General features: G+C 38.4%; 1 protein-coding gene across 1 annotated transcript in view; it reads left to right on the top strand.

Annotated features, from left to right (window-relative positions):
• The window catches only part of RORB (RAR related orphan receptor B), a 144,415-nt gene extending 126,084 nt beyond the window's left edge, over positions 1–18,331 (top strand). The window contains exons 7-10 of the mRNA XM_040540003.1: positions 1,464–1,571; positions 2,698–2,808; positions 9,095–9,207; positions 9,704–18,331. Coding sequence (XP_040395937.1) covers positions 1,464–1,571; positions 2,698–2,808; positions 9,095–9,207; positions 9,704–9,859 — 488 coding nt within the window. The 3' untranslated portion in view covers positions 9,860–18,331. The remainder of the gene's footprint in view (positions 1–1,463; positions 1,572–2,697; positions 2,809–9,094; positions 9,208–9,703) is intronic.
• Positions 18,332–18,535: the final 204 nt, after the last annotated feature.

Genomic DNA, 18,535 nt, shown 5'->3' with positions numbered 1-18,535 from the left:
CAGTACATTAGAAATGTACTCTACTGTCTTGTTCTGTACGTCGTTTTAATTTTGACGGAACCTTACTTTTCAGTCTATTTCATTAGCTGCATTAACACTTCTGTAGTCTTCCCCACTGATCATGTTACTGTCTTCTGATCCCCTTCCCTCTACTGTCAGTTGTGGTTATTAAATATACACACACACATTGTCATTGCAGCAACTGCAGTCTCCAACCTGACATATAATGGAAGGACCCTGTGAATTGAGCTGGTCGAGTCAGTCATCTGCCACCCCATAAAATCTCCACTTGTCATTAGTGAATGCCTCTGTGGTCATTTCTAATCTTTTTAATGAGACTACAGAGATACCCTCCAGCCAGTGCACAGGAGGGAAAATCCCTCTTGGCGCCAGTTGGTTTTGGGCTAAATGAGAGCGGATTATGGTGGCATGCTCTGGCCACGCTCCCTGTGCATGTCTGGGTGTGCATGTGTGTACATAAGGGCAAGGTAGAAGGAAAGGGACAGGCCCCTTCCCTGACATGGGACGTGGTAATTTCTGTTCTCCTTAAGAATCATGACAAGTTTTGTTCTGACCATACAACAGCAATGCTAAACTCAGGAGGACAAAATGGCGTGACGAAGTGAGGTGTGAGGCAACTCGTTAAAGCATAAGAAGTGCTTCCTTTTTCAAGAGAGAGCTGTTCACTTCCTCTGAAAGTCGATGTGTTTAGTGCTGTCTGTGGTCAGTGTGGGACTTGGCCAAGGTGCAGGGCAGAAGTGCAAAAGGGAAGGGAGGCAGAGCAGGTCCCTGGAAAAAGAGAGACATATAACAACAATTTTTTATTATTTTTTTTTTAAGTTCACACTAACTTTGAAACATCTGCAAATGTCAGTGCATCCCATGTAATTTCTTTCATTTGACAGACAAAACTAGCAACGCAATTGCACCTTAAGCAAAAGATATAGTTGCACTTGACTGTACTGTTAGACAACTCTGTTTAGCTTCAGCATGTATAAATACAACAGGTTTTACTTTCTGTTTTGCTGTTAATGCTGAGCAGAAGGAGTTAGAAAATCTGGACTTTTTATTCTAAAACATGTTTGTAAAAGAATCCTCAGACTCAGAGTTTCTCTTACAGGAAATTTGGATTTAGTGAGAGGGTGCTTAAAATTATTATTCCATTCATTTTTCCAGGTCTAAATTCAGATTAAGCCCATGTTACCAATTTGCTGCAAGAAGAAAATAAGCCTAAAGAAAATATGGTGAGGCTGGACCAGAAATTACCCATTTTCTATAATCAAATCAGACAGAACTATTGTTTCCCATATTCAGAGAGAGATCGTCTAGGTGACTCCAAAGATTTTCTGTGCCTGTTGATGTTTCTAATGATTGATATCTTCCTAAATCTTTTCTTGAAATTTCCTGTATTTTGATGTTTTACAGTAATGTGTGGTACTTTTCTTCCTTTTTGTGTCCTGTAGGCTGCTTGGAAGTTGTTTTGGTGAGAATGTGCCGTGCCTTCAACCCACTCAACAATACCGTTTTGTTTGAGGGAAAGTATGGAGGGATGCAAATGTTTAAAGCCTTGGGTATGTTGATCTTCTTTTCAACCAATTACATTGAGCCAAATAATGGCAGTTTTATATTTCTGAAAGTACTTACATACGCTGAAAACCTTAGTAATGTTGAACCTAGAACGTCCAAATCTTTACAATCGAACTGAAAATGTGACACTAGCTGCCAGCAGTAGTGGGTGTTTTTCTCTAAAGGAAAGGAGCACTATGAGGGTTTTATCAGACAGAGTTTTTACTCTGCCATCTAAAGCTTTGATAAAGCATGAGTTCATGGTGGAAGCTAAGTGGTTTAACATCACAGGTCAGTTATGCTTGACATATCAAATCACTCCCACTAATTGTGTCCTGCAGAAGGCCACTTTATTACACCAAGGAGGGGACTAAAATGATGAACTACAATAAAATATACAAAGGGGCTTGCCTAAAACACTGTATTGCTGAAAACGTTTAAGCTTACTTAGATTCGTATGTGAAAGCAATTGCTTCATTTCTTGACATGATATTAAATGCTACCTAAAACATTAATAGCTAAATGGGTGTCCTTTGTCAGTCAATGACAGTGATACATTATTAGCAAATTTAAAATGACACAAACAGAACCAGATTCAAGGAGAGTAATTTATATCAAAAATTTACTGTATAGGTAATTTTTTTTCTTGCATATGAATAAATATAACACTTCCTTGCATGAATAAACATTTATGTGTGTGTTAATGTCCACTGTTTGATGTATTTTACAATGTTTTACAATGTTTTCACAGATTTTCAAAAATATTTGTACTGTTAATTGATAAATGATATGAGTGAAAGTTATTTAGGACAGGTCATTCACCCCCATTAGCTTTTATGTCTGATTAGAAATAAAATTTCTTTCCATGCTGGGAATAGAAAACACCTTTTCAAGATCTCTGTATGCTGTTCATCTGTCATACCCCTAATTCTTGATAATTTTTGTGCTTCTTTGGGTGATTAAGTGATACATGAAGTAGCTGATTTTCAGAGCAGGTAGAATTTTAATAGCTGATGAAAGGTAGTTGTTTTAGAAGTGCAGACATCTGCTGGTTTTTTTTTTTTTTAACATGAAAATGAAAAAGATAAACTAATAAATTTCTAATTTGATGTTGTCCTTTGTGGTCTGTAGGTTCTGATGATCTGGTGAACGAAGCATTTGACTTTGCAAAGAATTTATGTTCCTTACAGCTGACTGAGGAGGAGATTGCCTTGTTTTCATCTGCAGTTCTGATATCACCAGGTATTTATTTAATCCAAATGCCAGAATGAATCTTCTTTTTTTGTTGTTGTTTAGTTTGTTTGTTTGTTCATTCTGTTTTTAACATCCTTGTCCACCTCTATTTCTACATTTTTGAACAACTGTTTAAGGTGTATTAAATGTATCAAGTTGTGTATTAATCAATGGAATACCTGTATTAGTCGAATACAACTCCCAATATTTTGGGTAGACTGACAACAATTACACATATTGGAAATAGATCAAAAATGTGGTGGCCTTATCACAGAAATCCAGATAAGAAGATTGTGTAACATACCAGTTATGTATATATTAAAAAATAAATAAATAAATAAATAAATAAAATAATGGGGAAAAAAATCAATTGTTCTCTTCCTGAACTTAATCTATAGGCAAAGATTTGCTATTTGAGTCAAGGACCATCTCATTAGCTTCTGTGAGCTTTTCATGGGACAAAAGAAAGGTAGACTGGAACTTGAGGGAGAAATAGTTGCTGAGAATAGGGGTAATAGACAAGGAGCAAGATTGTGCAGACAAGCAGTGCCAGTTGGCATTTCTCCAGAACACATACAGAGAAATATGGTGCCGAAGATGGGGCATGTTCCTCTTAGGATTTTCAGTGAACTCAAATCTCATGGCCCTGAGCGGGTTAAGGAGTCCCTAGTTACGACTGGCTTTTTCTATGCGGATAAGAACATGAGCAGTAAAAATCTGCGTGATTTCCTGTCTGAATTTATCTCCATGTGAGAGGTGATAGTTCCAGGGGCAAAATACTCCTTTTCATATATTCATGTAACTCCACAAAGACAAACTCACAGTTTAGTGTGGCATTTTAAACACTCCTCAGGGGTGGCAGACCTCCAGCTCCCACTAAGAGTAACCCCTTGAAAGGCCTTTTCAAAAAATTCCACCGTTAATCACTTTTCCAGCCTGTTCCACTAAAGACTTCCTCTAGGTCACTTTGCCCTTTTGCACATCTGTGGTGGAGATTACATTAGGCAGAATTAGACTAGCACAGATGGTATCAACATGTTTGTTCTCATTAATGACACCTCCTGAAAGCACTCTACTCCTATTTTTCCTTTGAGCACTTCTTGCGGTCATCTGCTCAGAGGTGAAAGGTTTGAGCTAGTGCCTGCTAGATGTGAGATCAGGATGCTTCAGAGATGACCCTCCAGAGAGCTCCCATTACCATGCGTTCCTTAGCCATGTCCTAGTTGTACATGGGGGCAAAAACTGCCTGTGTGACACCTCCCAGATGTCCTGGCTTCCTCTGGGACACGGGACTCAGTGCCTTGACAGGTCCCTCTCCACCAGCCCTTTTCTCCCCCAAAAAGACCCAACCTATGAGAATGACAGAGATGTGCAGCATTTGCTCCTGTTTAACGTTAGTGACCTGTCAACAGACTGACTCCATTCAAAGCTGAAGACAAGCTGGAAATTCTATGGCAGTCTAGGCTATACAGTTCCTCAGTAAAATACTAACAGAGACAGCAGAAGATGATTTCAAGCTGACTTCATATTATGAAGCTAGGAGAAGTAGGAAGGGGATGGCTGAATATTTGTCCTTTTTAATACCTAGGGTGTTTCCTGAACAACCAGAAGCAATAAGATTATTTGGAAGCTGACTTCAAAGCACTTTGGATCAGATTGGGGTATCTCACGTGGAGAAAGAAAATTCAGTTACATAATTTCTAGACAAATTGAAAAGAAGTTATATTTCTGTCTCCCAGGTAATCTTGGAAATTAGAATAATTTATAGCCCTATTTAACAAAATCTGGTCACAGAAAGCTTCCAGCATCTCTGAGTGTTGTACACCTTAGGTCTGGGAAAAAAAAAAAGAAAAAACTATTTAAGAAATGAAAAGTTTCCTATTGACTTTAATGGATTCTGGATCAAGTAATTTATGAAGCTACAGGTAGGAATTCAATGGAAATCAAAATTCTGATTAAGGTTTGCAGATCTTCATACACCCCTTTATTTTGCAAAGCAACAAAATCTCTTGCATTCTGTCAGCAGATCATTTTGACACTCACTTCTACTTGTAAAACATCTGCAGCCGTACTAAGTGTTTGAAAAAGCCAGCAACTCAGCACTGGCTTTGAGCCAGCAGTATTGCAGGCATGTGTTTGTTGTAAAAACTTCTCAATTAATTCTAGTAAGGCATTTAAGGCAGAGCTGGGTGTCTTTTGAATAGCAGCTTCTGCTAAGTAACACAAATAAGTGGAGGTAATTCAAAGTTTTTTTCACTATAATCAAGCTTGAGGTTTGAAACTGGTTGTACTAGAAGATATACCTCAATAATCTGCAGTTTCTCATTTCATGTCCAAGTTGACATGCAATGTCTCCTACTCTTTTAACCAAAAAAAAAAAAAAAAAAGTAAAAGTGATCCTTGCTGAATATTTCTTGCTGTAGTCTGCAAGCATCTGTATCTTTAGTCATTGAACAAGCAATGAGAAAGACAGGATGGGCTGAAGCATCATGTGCAAGAGTGAAGGCAATCTCTCTGCTTTAAAATGACTGCAAGTTTGAGTTGTGCAAATAATTCTCATTTCAGCTGGGCTGCTAAGTTTGTGAATGGAGAGGCAAGAAAAATCAGTACACATTGAATTGATGTTGAAAATTGCTGTTTGTTTTCTTTCAAAAATAATAAAAAGCAATAGAGAATGAACAGAGAATGAAATAATCCAGGCGTTCCACTTTCTTCACCATAAAGTGTTTTGTCTTGCAAACATAAGTGAACAAATAAAGCACTGGTTCTGAGAGGAAATCACACCAGTAATTCTACCCACTAATTTAGTGACACAGCCACTTCCTTTGAGAAGTGTTCATCTTCAAGTTCTTCTTATACAGAAGCCACCAAAATCCAGAAGGAAAAGCACTGAAAGAGCTGAAACAGTGCTTCTCATATTCTGTATGGGTAGCCACTGATCTGTTGACTTTTTCCCACACTTTTAAGAATATAATTAGAGGTATCTGGGGAATTTGCACAAATTTGCACATGGTTTTCAGTTGGTAGAAATCACATTTTGGGAGACAAACTTAATATCCATTGCAAAATTTTCACCTAGCTCTTGTCATTATTTTAAGAACTCCTATATTATATACAACATGCTCTGTGACAGATAAATGATGAAGCCTGTGCTCCAACAGCCTCAGTCTATTTTTAAGCTCATGCTTTTGGCAGAAAGATAAATCTTTAAGGATTGCTCTCTATCATAATTCTTTCTACTTCCAGTCTGCAACAATAGGCATTGATTTAACACTATTGAAAGGTATGTTTTTGCAACAGCATAAATTTTGGAGTCAAACTATGATCCCTAATGATCCCTGTGATCCCTAACCTTTTCAAATTTTTTTTCTTTTCCTGATTATCTGCTAAATATTTAGAGGCTTAGTTTTGTCTCTTTTCAGAACATTTGGTGAAGGACACTTTTCATAGTCTTCTCCAGAGACAGTCAGACAAATGACAGAATCCTGCTTCTTCTGTGCTGAAATACTCTTCAGCTCCAGTCTCCTGATTTACATTATTTCTATGGATTATTTTAGTGACTGGGGGAGGTATGGAGAAGAGCTCTGAGAAGGAGAGGGATTTTCCTGCACCTTTCCATCTGTACATTAAGATTCATGCCTGTGACAAAACTTAATTTCTTATTTCACAGAATCACAGAATCACAGAATCGTCTAGGTTGGAAGAGACCTCCAAGATCACCGAGTCCAACCTCTGACCTAACACTAACGAGTCCTCCGCTAAAGCATATCACTAAGCTCTACATCTAAACGTCTTTTAAAGACCTCCAGGGATGGTGACTCAACCACTTCCCTGGGCAGCCTATTCCAATGCCTAACAACCCTTTCAGTAAAGAAGTTCCTCCTAATATCCAACCTAAACCTCCCCTGGCACAACTTTAGCCCATTCCCGCTCGTCCTGTCACCAGGCACATGGGAGAATAGACCAATCCCCACCTTGCTACAGCCTCCTTTAAGGTACCTGTAGAGAGCAATAAGGTCGCCCCTGAGCCTCCTCTTCTCCAGGCTGAACAATCCCAGCTCCCCCAGCCGCTCCTCATAAGACTTGTTCTCCAGACCCCTCACCAGCTTCGTTGCCCTTCTCTGGACTCTCTCCAGCACCTCCATGTCCTTCTTGTAGCGAGGGGCCCAAAACTGAACACAGTACTCGAGGTGCAGCCTCACCAGAGCCGAGTACAGGGGGACAATCACTTCCCTAGCCCTGCTGGCCACACTGTTTCTTATGCAAGCCAGGATGCTGCTGGCCTTCTTGGCCACCTGAGCACACTGCTGGCTCATATTCAGCTGACTATCAACCAGTACTCCCAGGTCCTTCTCTGCCAGGCAGCTTTCCAACCACTCATCTCCCAGCCTGTAGCTCTGCTTGGGGTTGTTGCGCCCCAGGTGCAGGACCCGGCACTTGGCCTTGCTGAACTTCATACAGTTGGCGTCAGCCCATCAGTCCAGCCTATCCAGATCCTCCTGCAGAGCCTTCCTACCCTCGAGCAGAGCAACACATGCACCTAACTTGGTGTCATTTGCAAATTTACTGAGGGCGCACTCGATCCCCTCATCCAGGTCATCGATAAAGATATTAAAGAGAACTGGCCCCAGTACTGAGCCCTCGGGGATGCCACTAGTGACCGGCCTCCAACTGGATTTGACTCCATTCACCACGACTCTTTGGGCCCAGCTATCCAGCCAGTTTTTAACCCAACGAAGCGTACGCCAGTCCAAGCCACGAGCAGCCAGTTTCTTGAGGAGAATGTTGTGGGAAATGGTGTCAAAAGCCTTACTGAAATCAACGTAGACCACATCCATAGCCTTTCCCTCATCCACTAAGCGTGTCACTTTGTCATAGAAGGAGATCAGGTTCGTCAAGCAGGACCTGCCTTTCATAAACCCATGCTGACTGGGCCTGATTGCCTGGTTGCCCTGTAAGTGCCGCGTGATGACACTCAAGATAATCTGCTCCATGAGCTTTCCTGGCACTGAGGTCAAACTAACAGGCCTATAGTTCCCTGGGTCTACCCTCCGGCCCTTCTTGTAGATGGGCATCACATTTGCTAGCCACCAGTAGACTGGGACCTCCCCTGGTAGCCAGGAAAGCCTGATAGCCTCCTGGAAAGCTAAAATCTATAGATCCAAGAATCAGTCTGGATTGTGAAAGAGGGAGAAACAAGTTTACAGCATGGGAACTCAGAAGGTTTAGTGGTGCTGTAAATGGGTGTCAGGAAGAGGTTCTTCACCGAAAGGGTTGTCGCACACTGCAACAGGCTCCCCAGAGATGTAGTCATGGCACCAAGCCTGTCAGAGTTTAAGAAGTGTTTGGACTGTGCTCTTAGTCATCTGGTCTGAATTTTTGGGTAGCCCTGTGTGGTGCCAGGAGTTGGACTCAATGATCCTAGTGGGTCCCTTCTAACTCAGGATATTCTATGATTCTGTGATTCTATAAACACAGCATATTACTCATTTGGAGATTGTCTTGGGGTCTGCTACTTCACTTTGTGTATGGTTGTTTCCAGAAGCTACAACTTGAGAGAATATATATATATATTTTTTTTTAATCTCCTAAACTTGGGGTTTGAGATCAGTACAAGTCCAAACAACTGTAATTGTCATTCTGCCATATAATTGTTATTTGTTGTTTAAAAAGAGAACATTTTTAAATAATGAGAAATTTGCACTTCAAGACTTTGCAACAGCTCATTATTCTTTGCATTATTAAATAAATTCTTTTGAAGGAAGACATTTCTTTTTATACAGAATATAATATTTGGTCTCATAAAGTTAGCCTAATAAATAACAGGATACATTTTGTTTTATTTTTTTGATTATTATATTATTTTCAAATATGTGACTGTTTTGATTAATATGCTTATTTTTTATGTACTAAGACACTAAGATGACATGACATCTTTTTTACCTAGGCAATATGAAGTTAGAACACTGACTACCACGAAAGTATAATAAAATGCTTGGCTCTTGTTTCATTTCTACTCCCATTTTTCCTTTTAACATGCTGGTTCACACAAACAAATGCAGAGCCAATATTGTATTGCTGTACACTCAGTATGTGTTGATTAATCTCTCCAGTGATCCTTTAATGGATTAAGATACTTTGCTTCTGAAACCATGTTTTAATTATCATGCAGTCCTCCCTCATGAGAATTATGATTGCTGTGAATGCTTGCCAGCATGGGACACTGAGTTCATCCATGAGCATGTACCACATCTGTGCTTTCCTTGGCTTTATCTCTTCCCTTCCTTTTTCTTAGATCGAGCCTGGTTAATAGAGCCAAGGAAGGTCCAGAAGCTTCAGGAAAAAATATACTTTGCACTTCAGCATGTGATCCAGAAGAACCATCTTGATGATGAGACTTTGACAAAGGTAAATTGTTAAAACAAGGAGCTAAGCACTCCTCAGTCATGTGTCTCTTTTTGTAGCCACTTCTCCATTGCTGCATTAATGTAAGTTAAAATCATCACACTAAATGCTTTCATTGTATATAAGAAGTAAGCATTGCTGTTGTACTCTTCTTCTTGGTTTTGTCTTTCCTCGTAGTTCATATTTTGTTCTATCCATTAATTACTTTATTTGTTACCCTAGAAAGAGTGGGACCACGTTAAAAAAATACCCCTAGAGAAGGTTCCTTGTTAAATACTGTTTTGGCACTTGTCTCAAGTTTCCAGGACAATTGTTTTTAGCCTTTAACTGTACTTGAACAGTGGTCTTATCCAAGGTCTGGATAGGTAGTTTTGATGGAGTTCAGGATATCGCATTCAGTTAACCAAAAAGATACTATATTAGTTCACTCTGGAAACTGTAATTTATACTAAATTTATTTCCTCCCTCTTCCTTTTCTTCTTATTTCAATGTCTCACAGTTAATAGCCAAGATACCAACCATTACTGCACTTTGCAACTTGCACGGAGAGAAACTACAGGTATTTAAACAGTCTCATCCAGATATAGTGAACACACTGTTTCCTCCCTTATATAAGGAGCTTTTCAATCCAGACTCAACCACTGGCTGCAAGTGAAGGGGATAATAAAATTTTCACGTAGTCATGGAATGCATCACTGTTAAGACAAAAAGAAATGTTTTCATAATGAACTTATTAAAAATGTCACTACTGCAACACTAGGAATGTTCTGCACTTAATAGAATTATTTTTCACCGCTACAGTTTGAAGAATGTAAATATGCAACTCTGAGTGGGGATGTCCTTTTTCTCTTTTCTTTGTTTACTTTTTTTTTTTTTTGAACTGACAATGAATATAAAATATAGTACACTGGGTGTTACCTTTTTTTTTAATTTTATTTTATTGGGATATGTTTTGGGAGACAACTGTTCATAGAATTTTATTGTAGATATAAATGAGAATAGAGCAGTACTTTGCAGTATTACTCTTGCTGTTTATTGTTCAAATATAATTTAAGAAAATTCCACTTATTAGACTTGCCTATTTCTATGTTTTTAGATAGTTTAATGCATGTGGAAATTTGTAGCTGTCTTGGAAATTATTGTGCATGTATGAAATACGTATATATATATGTATATGTGCTATATACTTATATATATATATATATATGTATGTATTATATGCATACATGCTGTAGCTTAAAAGTCCCATGCCTACTTTTAAAGGATGCTCAGCCAGGCTGTCACGCATTTCTTGCTCTCCAAGTAATGTATTAGATTTACTTTGGGCAATCACAATTTGCTTTACCAGTCAGAGTTAAATCATCATCTGCCAATGTGTAATGACAGGATCACTCCTGAGACATGTAATGTAGTGCATGCATGCAGTCTGTAAATGAAACATCAGGAATGTATCAATGGTGCAAAAGCCTTGTCTGGATGATTTTAGTGGAGAGAAGAAAAGCTTTTTCGGAATTCTCCCTGTCACAGGGATACAGCACATATAAAAGTGAACGTTTTAGGACATGATGTCAGTGAAGTGTCTGAAACACAGAATAAAAACATAGACTGTCCCACCCACACATTTTTCTGATTCCACAAAAGATTTTATTTTATATATACTTCTTTGAAAAGTGGTTTCAAGACTTGGCTTGTTTTTTGCTTAACTCAATGGAAAGACTTAGTGAACTCAGCGAAAACCATTGTAAGCCTAAAACGTAGCTCTGAGGGAGAGAGGGAGGGAGGGAGGGAGGGAGGGAGGAGGAAAGTCAAAGCAAGCAATGGCCATGGTTACAAAGTGAACATAACTATCACTATTTCTGACATAGCCTCATCTAGATGAGACTGATGGTTTCCATTCCACATATAGATATATATATGTTGCATGCACATACACTTATGTGTCTATATATATACACATACATCAGGATGATTTTATGCACTCTTCAGGAGGCAAGCAAAAGATTCAGGCTATCTTTCTGTCTCTCTTTGAATTGATTTTATGTGCATTTATTTGTTTGCAAAACCAAAGGCAAACATAGGAGGGAGTTAGGAAACAGAATGACTACTACAGACCTGAAGATGGGGATTTATTAAATTTAACCGCAGTCATGATTAATATATTTGGAGTCTGCCAGAGATAAAAAACATAAACTTTTTGCCTGTGGAAGAACAGGTATTCAGTTCCTGTCACGGCTCTGTCCTTAACGTCACTTTTACCTGTTGTGAGCTTTTCCTGAGAAGTCTCTTCAGGGGACACCAGCGGAGGAAATAGAACAGAAATAAGAAGATGCAGAAATAAGTGAAAAAGAAATGAAGCAAATGCAGGGTCATAAGCAGACGCATTTCTTTATTTCAAATCACATTGAAGGCAATGCGAGCTGAGGCCGGGTGAGGAGGAGCATGCTGGCAGGCAGGCTGAAGGCCCCACTGTCTGCCAGGTCACTCCCAGAGCAGTGCTGCTGGGAGCCCATGGGGACGCAGCTGGGCCTCATGGTGGGTGCAGAAACTTGGCTTGTGGCAGCGATAACTCAAGGCCTCTGGCTTTTCCAGGAGACCACGCAGCTCCTGTATCAGTCCAGTGCTCCATTTTCTGCATCATCTAGTAATTCAATGCCTATTTCAGGCACACTTGATATGGTTTCCCCCAGCCCTCCACCAACCAGTTTGCAAGTATACATGCACTGTTTTAGCACTCCGAGACCTGATACAAGAGCAGTTACAATCTCCCAGCTAATAAATATTTAAGTCCATTCCAACTTATATATATATGTAACCTGCACAAGCAAGTTAGTTGTGCTGAGAAGAATTTTGTTGTGAACATGACACAATCTTCCAAATTACTTGGTCCTATACAAAATAAATCTCTAAAACACCTTTTTCTTCCACCAAATTCAGAGTATGTTTTCTGATCATTACATTGAAATGTCTTCGGTTAACATAGTAAAACATTGCTCTTGATTCTTCTTTATACCACTTAAACCCTAAGACTGGCATCCTCTTAGAAGGTGATTTATCTGCTTGCAGCCTTTTACATGGCAAATCTGTGAATAGGACTCCAAATTCCACCTCTTTCTAATATCAAAAAACCATAACTAACCATATTTATGCATGGTCAACTTGAACGTATTTGGAAAAAAAAAAGTCAAGTTAAACTGAATCCCACAGGAGTTCAATTTTAACTGCAGGGGATTCATGTTTTTCTTCTCTTTTTCAATACAAGAACATTATCTATCTATCTATCTATCTATCTATCTATCTATCTATTCGTTTGAAGTCCTTTATAAACTCATTCTCAGTATATTATAAGTAACATATTCAGCTAAGTCACAGGATATAGAATGTGATAAATATTACTGTTCTTATTGTTGATAAATGAGGTTTGTTATGTTTAGAAACAATCCGCAATTATGTATTACATCTTGAAAATGTTTTATTCTTTTCAAACAAGCTAATCAGTCTTTAGCTGACTTATGTCTTAGGCAGGATGGCAAAATGGACATCACCAGTGAAAATTACATATTATTTAATAATTATCCATAGGGAATTTCATCCTTAAAGCACTATTCTTAAATCACTGCAACCTCATGACCTCTTCAGTAAGGTTTGACCAAATCAGTAAGGTTTACTTACCCTTTTTTAAAGATAAAGAAATGAAGGTAAAGAAGTTAAATGACTTACCAGAAACCACAAAGGTAGCAGTGTACAGTCTGGGGTGAGAAATCGATTCTCTCCTTTTGTCGTAAAACCATGAAGAATCTGGTATGCAAAAATCCTCATTGTCATTGATAGGCAATAGCCTGTACAAACAATTACAAATATTGCTAAACAAATTATTATCTTAAAATAATGTTAATTATGAACAGCTTGTTCTACTTTTGTTTCTACTTTTACAGAATTTGAGGAAGTAATTCTGTTATTTATTTGAGAAACAGAAAATTATTCTCATACATTATTTATTTGTGCTAATTAGAGCTGATAACATTTAATTTTCTGTGATTTTGGACTGACTACATAGGTCAAGTAGTACTTCTCCTGCCCTTCATTGACTGAGTATAGAATAACAAAAAATTACCACATGCTACAGACTGGATTTTTGTTGTCAATGTTCATACAAAGTCATTTGTACACAGTTTCAAATTCTCAGTGTTGGATTTTTTATGTTCCAGTTATCCAAGTAAATAACCACAGACCACTCACAAAATGCATTTCAGACAATATTGGTGCACTGTTTTATTTCTTGTTGGCTTTCATTAGTATGCAACAATATCTGAAGCCCTTCAATTAAATCTCTAGAACTGGAACTTGTCACACCTGCTCTGTGTAGTAATTGGTTATGTTTGTTGATTTTTTTAGTGACAAGCTCTTCACACAGGACACAATTTTTAATGACTGATTAATTCTTGATATTTAACATATTTAAAACATATATTGAATCTTCTAGAATTGCTCTCAGATAATTGAACCACATTGATCTAAATTTTCCTTGGCATCAAGCAGGCAGATGTAGACTGTTATACTGCCACAGAGACTTCACTTTGGTGTAAATGTCACTCTAGCCAGCTCTTTGCATAAAGAATTAATTCCAAGAGTCATATTCTCTTCTAATGGAAAGAATGCTTTAGTGATTGCTAAGGAAAAAAAATAAAATAAAAAAGGAAAAAAAGGAAAAAGAAAAACAAACCAACACAAACAAACAGGGTAATAGAAGGCATTCAGTTGAATCAACTAGTTTCCAAAAACAATATGTATTTTAAGATCGCTTTATGATAGGCAGCATTTAGGAATTGATTTGGCATGTTGTCAAGCTCCCTGAGCTCTAACTAGGTCCGCTAAAAATGGAGGCATCTCAGCACAGCACAGAAGGTGCTCAACCCCTCACAAAGTCAGACCTTTGATGTTAAGAGGTCCCCTCTGAGCTTTGTGGAGCACAGTCAGATGTCATCATACTTGCTCTTTAATGCTTTTCCTTCACACTTTCTGCTGTTCATTTCTGCTGCATTTCACAGGGACCAGTTTATTCTCTCTGTTGTGCCTTGAGCACCAATGCTGTCTCAATGCCTGTGCAAGGTTATGGTGCTCCAGTTGGAGCAGCTACTGGATTTGCCTGTGAATATAAGCTTTATTAAATGACTTTCGTTGTTCATTTTCATGGTAGCAGCATGCACAGCTGTACATTTCCTTTTGGGTTAATTTTGCTAGTATTTCTGACACACAAACTTCTACACAAAGAGGATGCAAAGCCGTTCCCACATGCTGGCCCCTCAGCTTCCCACCACTGAGCTGTAGAAGCTGCTCCAAGGCTGCAGCACTCTGCAAAGCAGTCAGGCAGCACAGCTAGAGAAGTGTAGCTGATTATTACGTTCTCCAGTCTTTCTCACCGCCCCTCCCACGCCCCCCCCCCCCCGTAAAGCTGTGCTACAAAGCACAGATGAAACACATCCAGGCTCCCTGCATCTTCCTTCCCTCTGACTGTGCATTGATTGTGCCATTTCCAGAAGGACCAAGGTCCAGCCTGGAAGCAGATTATTTTCAGAGTCATTGCCTATTAGACATCATAGGAATATAGCACTGCACAATCAGACCAAACTGAAACATGGCACAATCTTTTTTAAGTACATGTGAAATGGAAACCTGAGATGGCTTTCTTTTCCTGACAGTAACAGAGTATACACACCTACCAACCTATCCCACCACTTTCTGCCTCCACTCTGGAGACTTACTTCTATCTCTGATATCTACTACAAGCAGCATGTTGGAGACCCAGTCCTCTTCTTTCTTTTTTATGTTTCATGCTTTGTAAATGACAATCACTGCTTGATGCAGATATTGCACTGTATGCCACTCAGGGATGTTTCATTATTAAAAATAGCTATATAAGTATAATGGTGATGATAAGGAAGAGAATGCTAGAGGCTTTGAAGGGCACTGGTTGAGCTGCCCAAATGAACACAACCCAGACAAGGCTTTCAAGCCAGTGAAGTAATATTGTTATAAACTGTTATAAACTGAATTCACTGTCAGAGTTTCCTCAGTTTGGTGCAGGATTTACTTAACTTGTTTCACAGTTAGTGGAGCACTACTGACCCGTCAGTTTATGGTGTTAAGTCCTTTTGGAAACAAAATGCAAGCAAGCTTTCTATGAGTTACTGAATTTAGGCAATTGACAAAAGAAAGTGCTGTTTAAAGGTACTGAGTTTAGGTACCGTTAATGTGAGCTCATATTCAGAATTGCTGCAGGCATGTAAGAAGAAAGGCTAAGATGTGGAATAAATGATAACGTCAACAATGGCAGCAATGGTTTTGCTGAGCTACCACATGGAGAAATGCCTATATAGATCGAATAGTATAAAATTGTCTAACAGCTACCCTTTCCTCTCAGCAATACACAATGTCACAGCTACCCCCAGGCCTTTGTAGCAATGCTTCTCCATGACATGACCAGTCCTCTTCTCATCCCAAGGGAAAAAAAAAAAAAAAAAACTTTTTAAAACTGCATTGGTGAAAAAACTCCCATTTCCTAGTAATGAGAGATGAGAAATGCACTTCTGCTAATGCCTAACTTTACACTAAATATTTTCATAGACCTACCTTTTCAAGAACTCATACAAAAAGGTAAATTTCAGTGGATTATCGTGCCAGCCCTTGATTTAATTTCATTTCTCCACACAATAGGTTTTCCTCAGCTCTAATAATGACCACTGTTGCTATTCTTTTAGTGAGTATGTATGAGTTCTGACTCTTTCCATCTTCTGAAATCACTACACCTAGAGATGAGTGGGCAACCACATCAGGAGGTGGAAAGAAGAGGCCAATATCCCTATGCATAAAGGCTTTCATAATAGTATTCTTCACTGACTGTCCCATGGCAACTTTAGTTTTAATTTTCAGGTTGCTGGGAGCTATGTCTAAATGACTAAAATTCTTGCTAGCATGATAACTGCCCATAAAAAAGAACAATCTTCTGGCCAAAGAATCTTGCCTCTCTTTTCTTCTCCTTTTACTCTTAGTTCATAATGAATGAGGCCTGGAGTGCTGAATGACTCACCTTTGCTCTTTCTCAAAGATGATATTCACCTGCAGTCTGCAAGGAAGGCTGCACCCAGTAGACAGGAAGCAGGCTCCTTCCTCCTCTTCCTCCCAGCCTCCATGTCCTCATTTAGCTGTACTGTCCCTGGAAGTCAGAATTATGGGAATAAACCCTAAATTTACCGTCCCAGATATGGTCTGCAGCAGACCATTTAACCAAAAGAACCAATCATATATGCAGTCTAAACTGCAGACAAAAGCTCTTGTGATGTAAAATTTCTCCAGTGGTAACTCATGGATCAGTAACTCACTTAAAAAGGCAGCCCAAATGTTCAGTGACATAATGGATGTGTCAGTGTCGTGTAAACAATCCTTCCATTTTGCGTGTGCTGACAGAATAAAGCAATGCACAAAATGCACTGGGAAAGGAAGGTTATTTCCCGGGTGTTACGGCAGGCAGTGAGGGTAATACTGCTTACAGTGAGTTCAGTAACACAATGTACTACATTTGCATAATTCCGTCATCGTCACAGTTCAAGCACAGTACATAGGAGGAGAAAGAAAACATCATTGGATATAGCAGCAATAAATAAATTATAAGTGTTTCTTTGTAATTGTACATGCAGAAAATGTTTGCTTTGCACGTGGTCTTCGGTAGAATAACATAAAGAAAAAATCATCTAGTGTAGATATCACAATGTTTTTGCGTATTTCTTGGAAGCATTGGGTGGAGCTGCTAATTTGTGATCGAAGATACTGCTGTTGGAAAAAAAATGTATGTGCTTCAAGAAAAGGCTGAGACCCTTGTTTATGGCTATACATTGGCAACAGTAAAGTATGCTCAATATAAAACTCTTTCTGGACAGAATGAAAGAATTGTCTCCTAATTTTCAATATTGTGATCATGTTGGTCCCTTGTTATTTGACCAACGAAAAACTGACTGCACGGAAAAACAAGCAGGGCCAGATGGGCAACCGCAAAGAACAGGCTTTACCTTGAAGACTGTTTCAGACAAAACCAGCTTATTTAAAATAAAAATAAATAAATAAATAAATAAATGAATAAAAATAATAAATAAAAATAAAAAAGCACTTATACTTGTCTTGATTAGACACACAGCTTAATAAGTCAAAGTTACTACATTAGGCTGTCAGCTTCTATGGGGATTCAGATTCAGATGCACTACAGTTGTGTTTTTTTTAATGTGTCACTTCAATGTCAGAATCAGGCAAAAAAGGTGTTTTGTTGTTAATCAGAAATGTTAATAATATGTTACCCTATGAAGTGTGGACTACATATTCTCGTGCAGTAGACAGGGATTTATTCATGGACTTATTCTTAAAATTCACGGAGTATCATAGCAAGTGAACTAGTGGTGGTAGTCTTTGCCCCATGCATGACTGCAATGTGTCCTCTGGTATGCTACAGGGAGTGAGTGGCTCTGTGATTGTACTTCTGGCCACAAATAAAGCACAACAGAATTCTAAGTAAGCACCCAGATAAATCATGCACATGGGGTGTTTTGAGATTTATGCTAATCGCTGTGAGATAATTCCCATGTTAAACTAATTACTCCAGATGTAATGAATGGATGGTATAAATAAATTAAGAATCAGAATAGCAACAAATCCCTTATTTTACAACTGCACTGTCTGCCTCATCTGATTAACACTAAAGAAAGTTACTTAAAAACTAAACAAACAAAACAAGAGAGAAACCTGAGTATGTATTGTAGAAATGTAGAAGACAAATAAAATATTTTTTCAAATGTAATTACTTTTAATATATGCTTGTGGAAGGTCTAATACTATGTATGCTGTCTCTGTAATTTTTGCTGTATATAACTGGGGACAGTGAATACACTGATTTTTTCTATGTCTCTGTTTAAGCATAAGACTTTGTAATGATTTTTTTTAAAGAGGAAAAACATCAAAGAGCAAATTATGTAATTGCTTCCTATAAGTGTATTGTACTCTTCAGTTTTTAAGGAAACTGATTGTAATAGATAAAGCCTTTTGACCAGCCGTTGATGTTTAGTGTATACTTCTGTTTGTAATGGGGGAAAAAAAAAAAAAAAAGATGGGGCTGTCAATCAAACCTGCTCCCACTGAGTCTGTACAGTGAGAATTGTATTAATACCTACAGACTGCATTTGACTAATATGATGTGAAGAAATGTTGATTAAGCTAATAATGTTTCCTTACAGCATATGGCTTTTATGAATTCTTCTGGCATGGATTATATTAGTAGAAACATTTTTTCTTT

The sequence above is a fragment of the Cygnus olor genome, chromosome Z (genome assembly GCF_009769625.2).
Source record: "Cygnus olor isolate bCygOlo1 chromosome Z, bCygOlo1.pri.v2, whole genome shotgun sequence".
In the NCBI taxonomy this organism is placed as follows: Eukaryota; Metazoa; Chordata; class Aves; order Anseriformes; family Anatidae; genus Cygnus; species Cygnus olor.
Note: the sequence above shows the minus strand (reverse complement) of the source record. Positions and strands in the feature narration are given on the sequence as shown.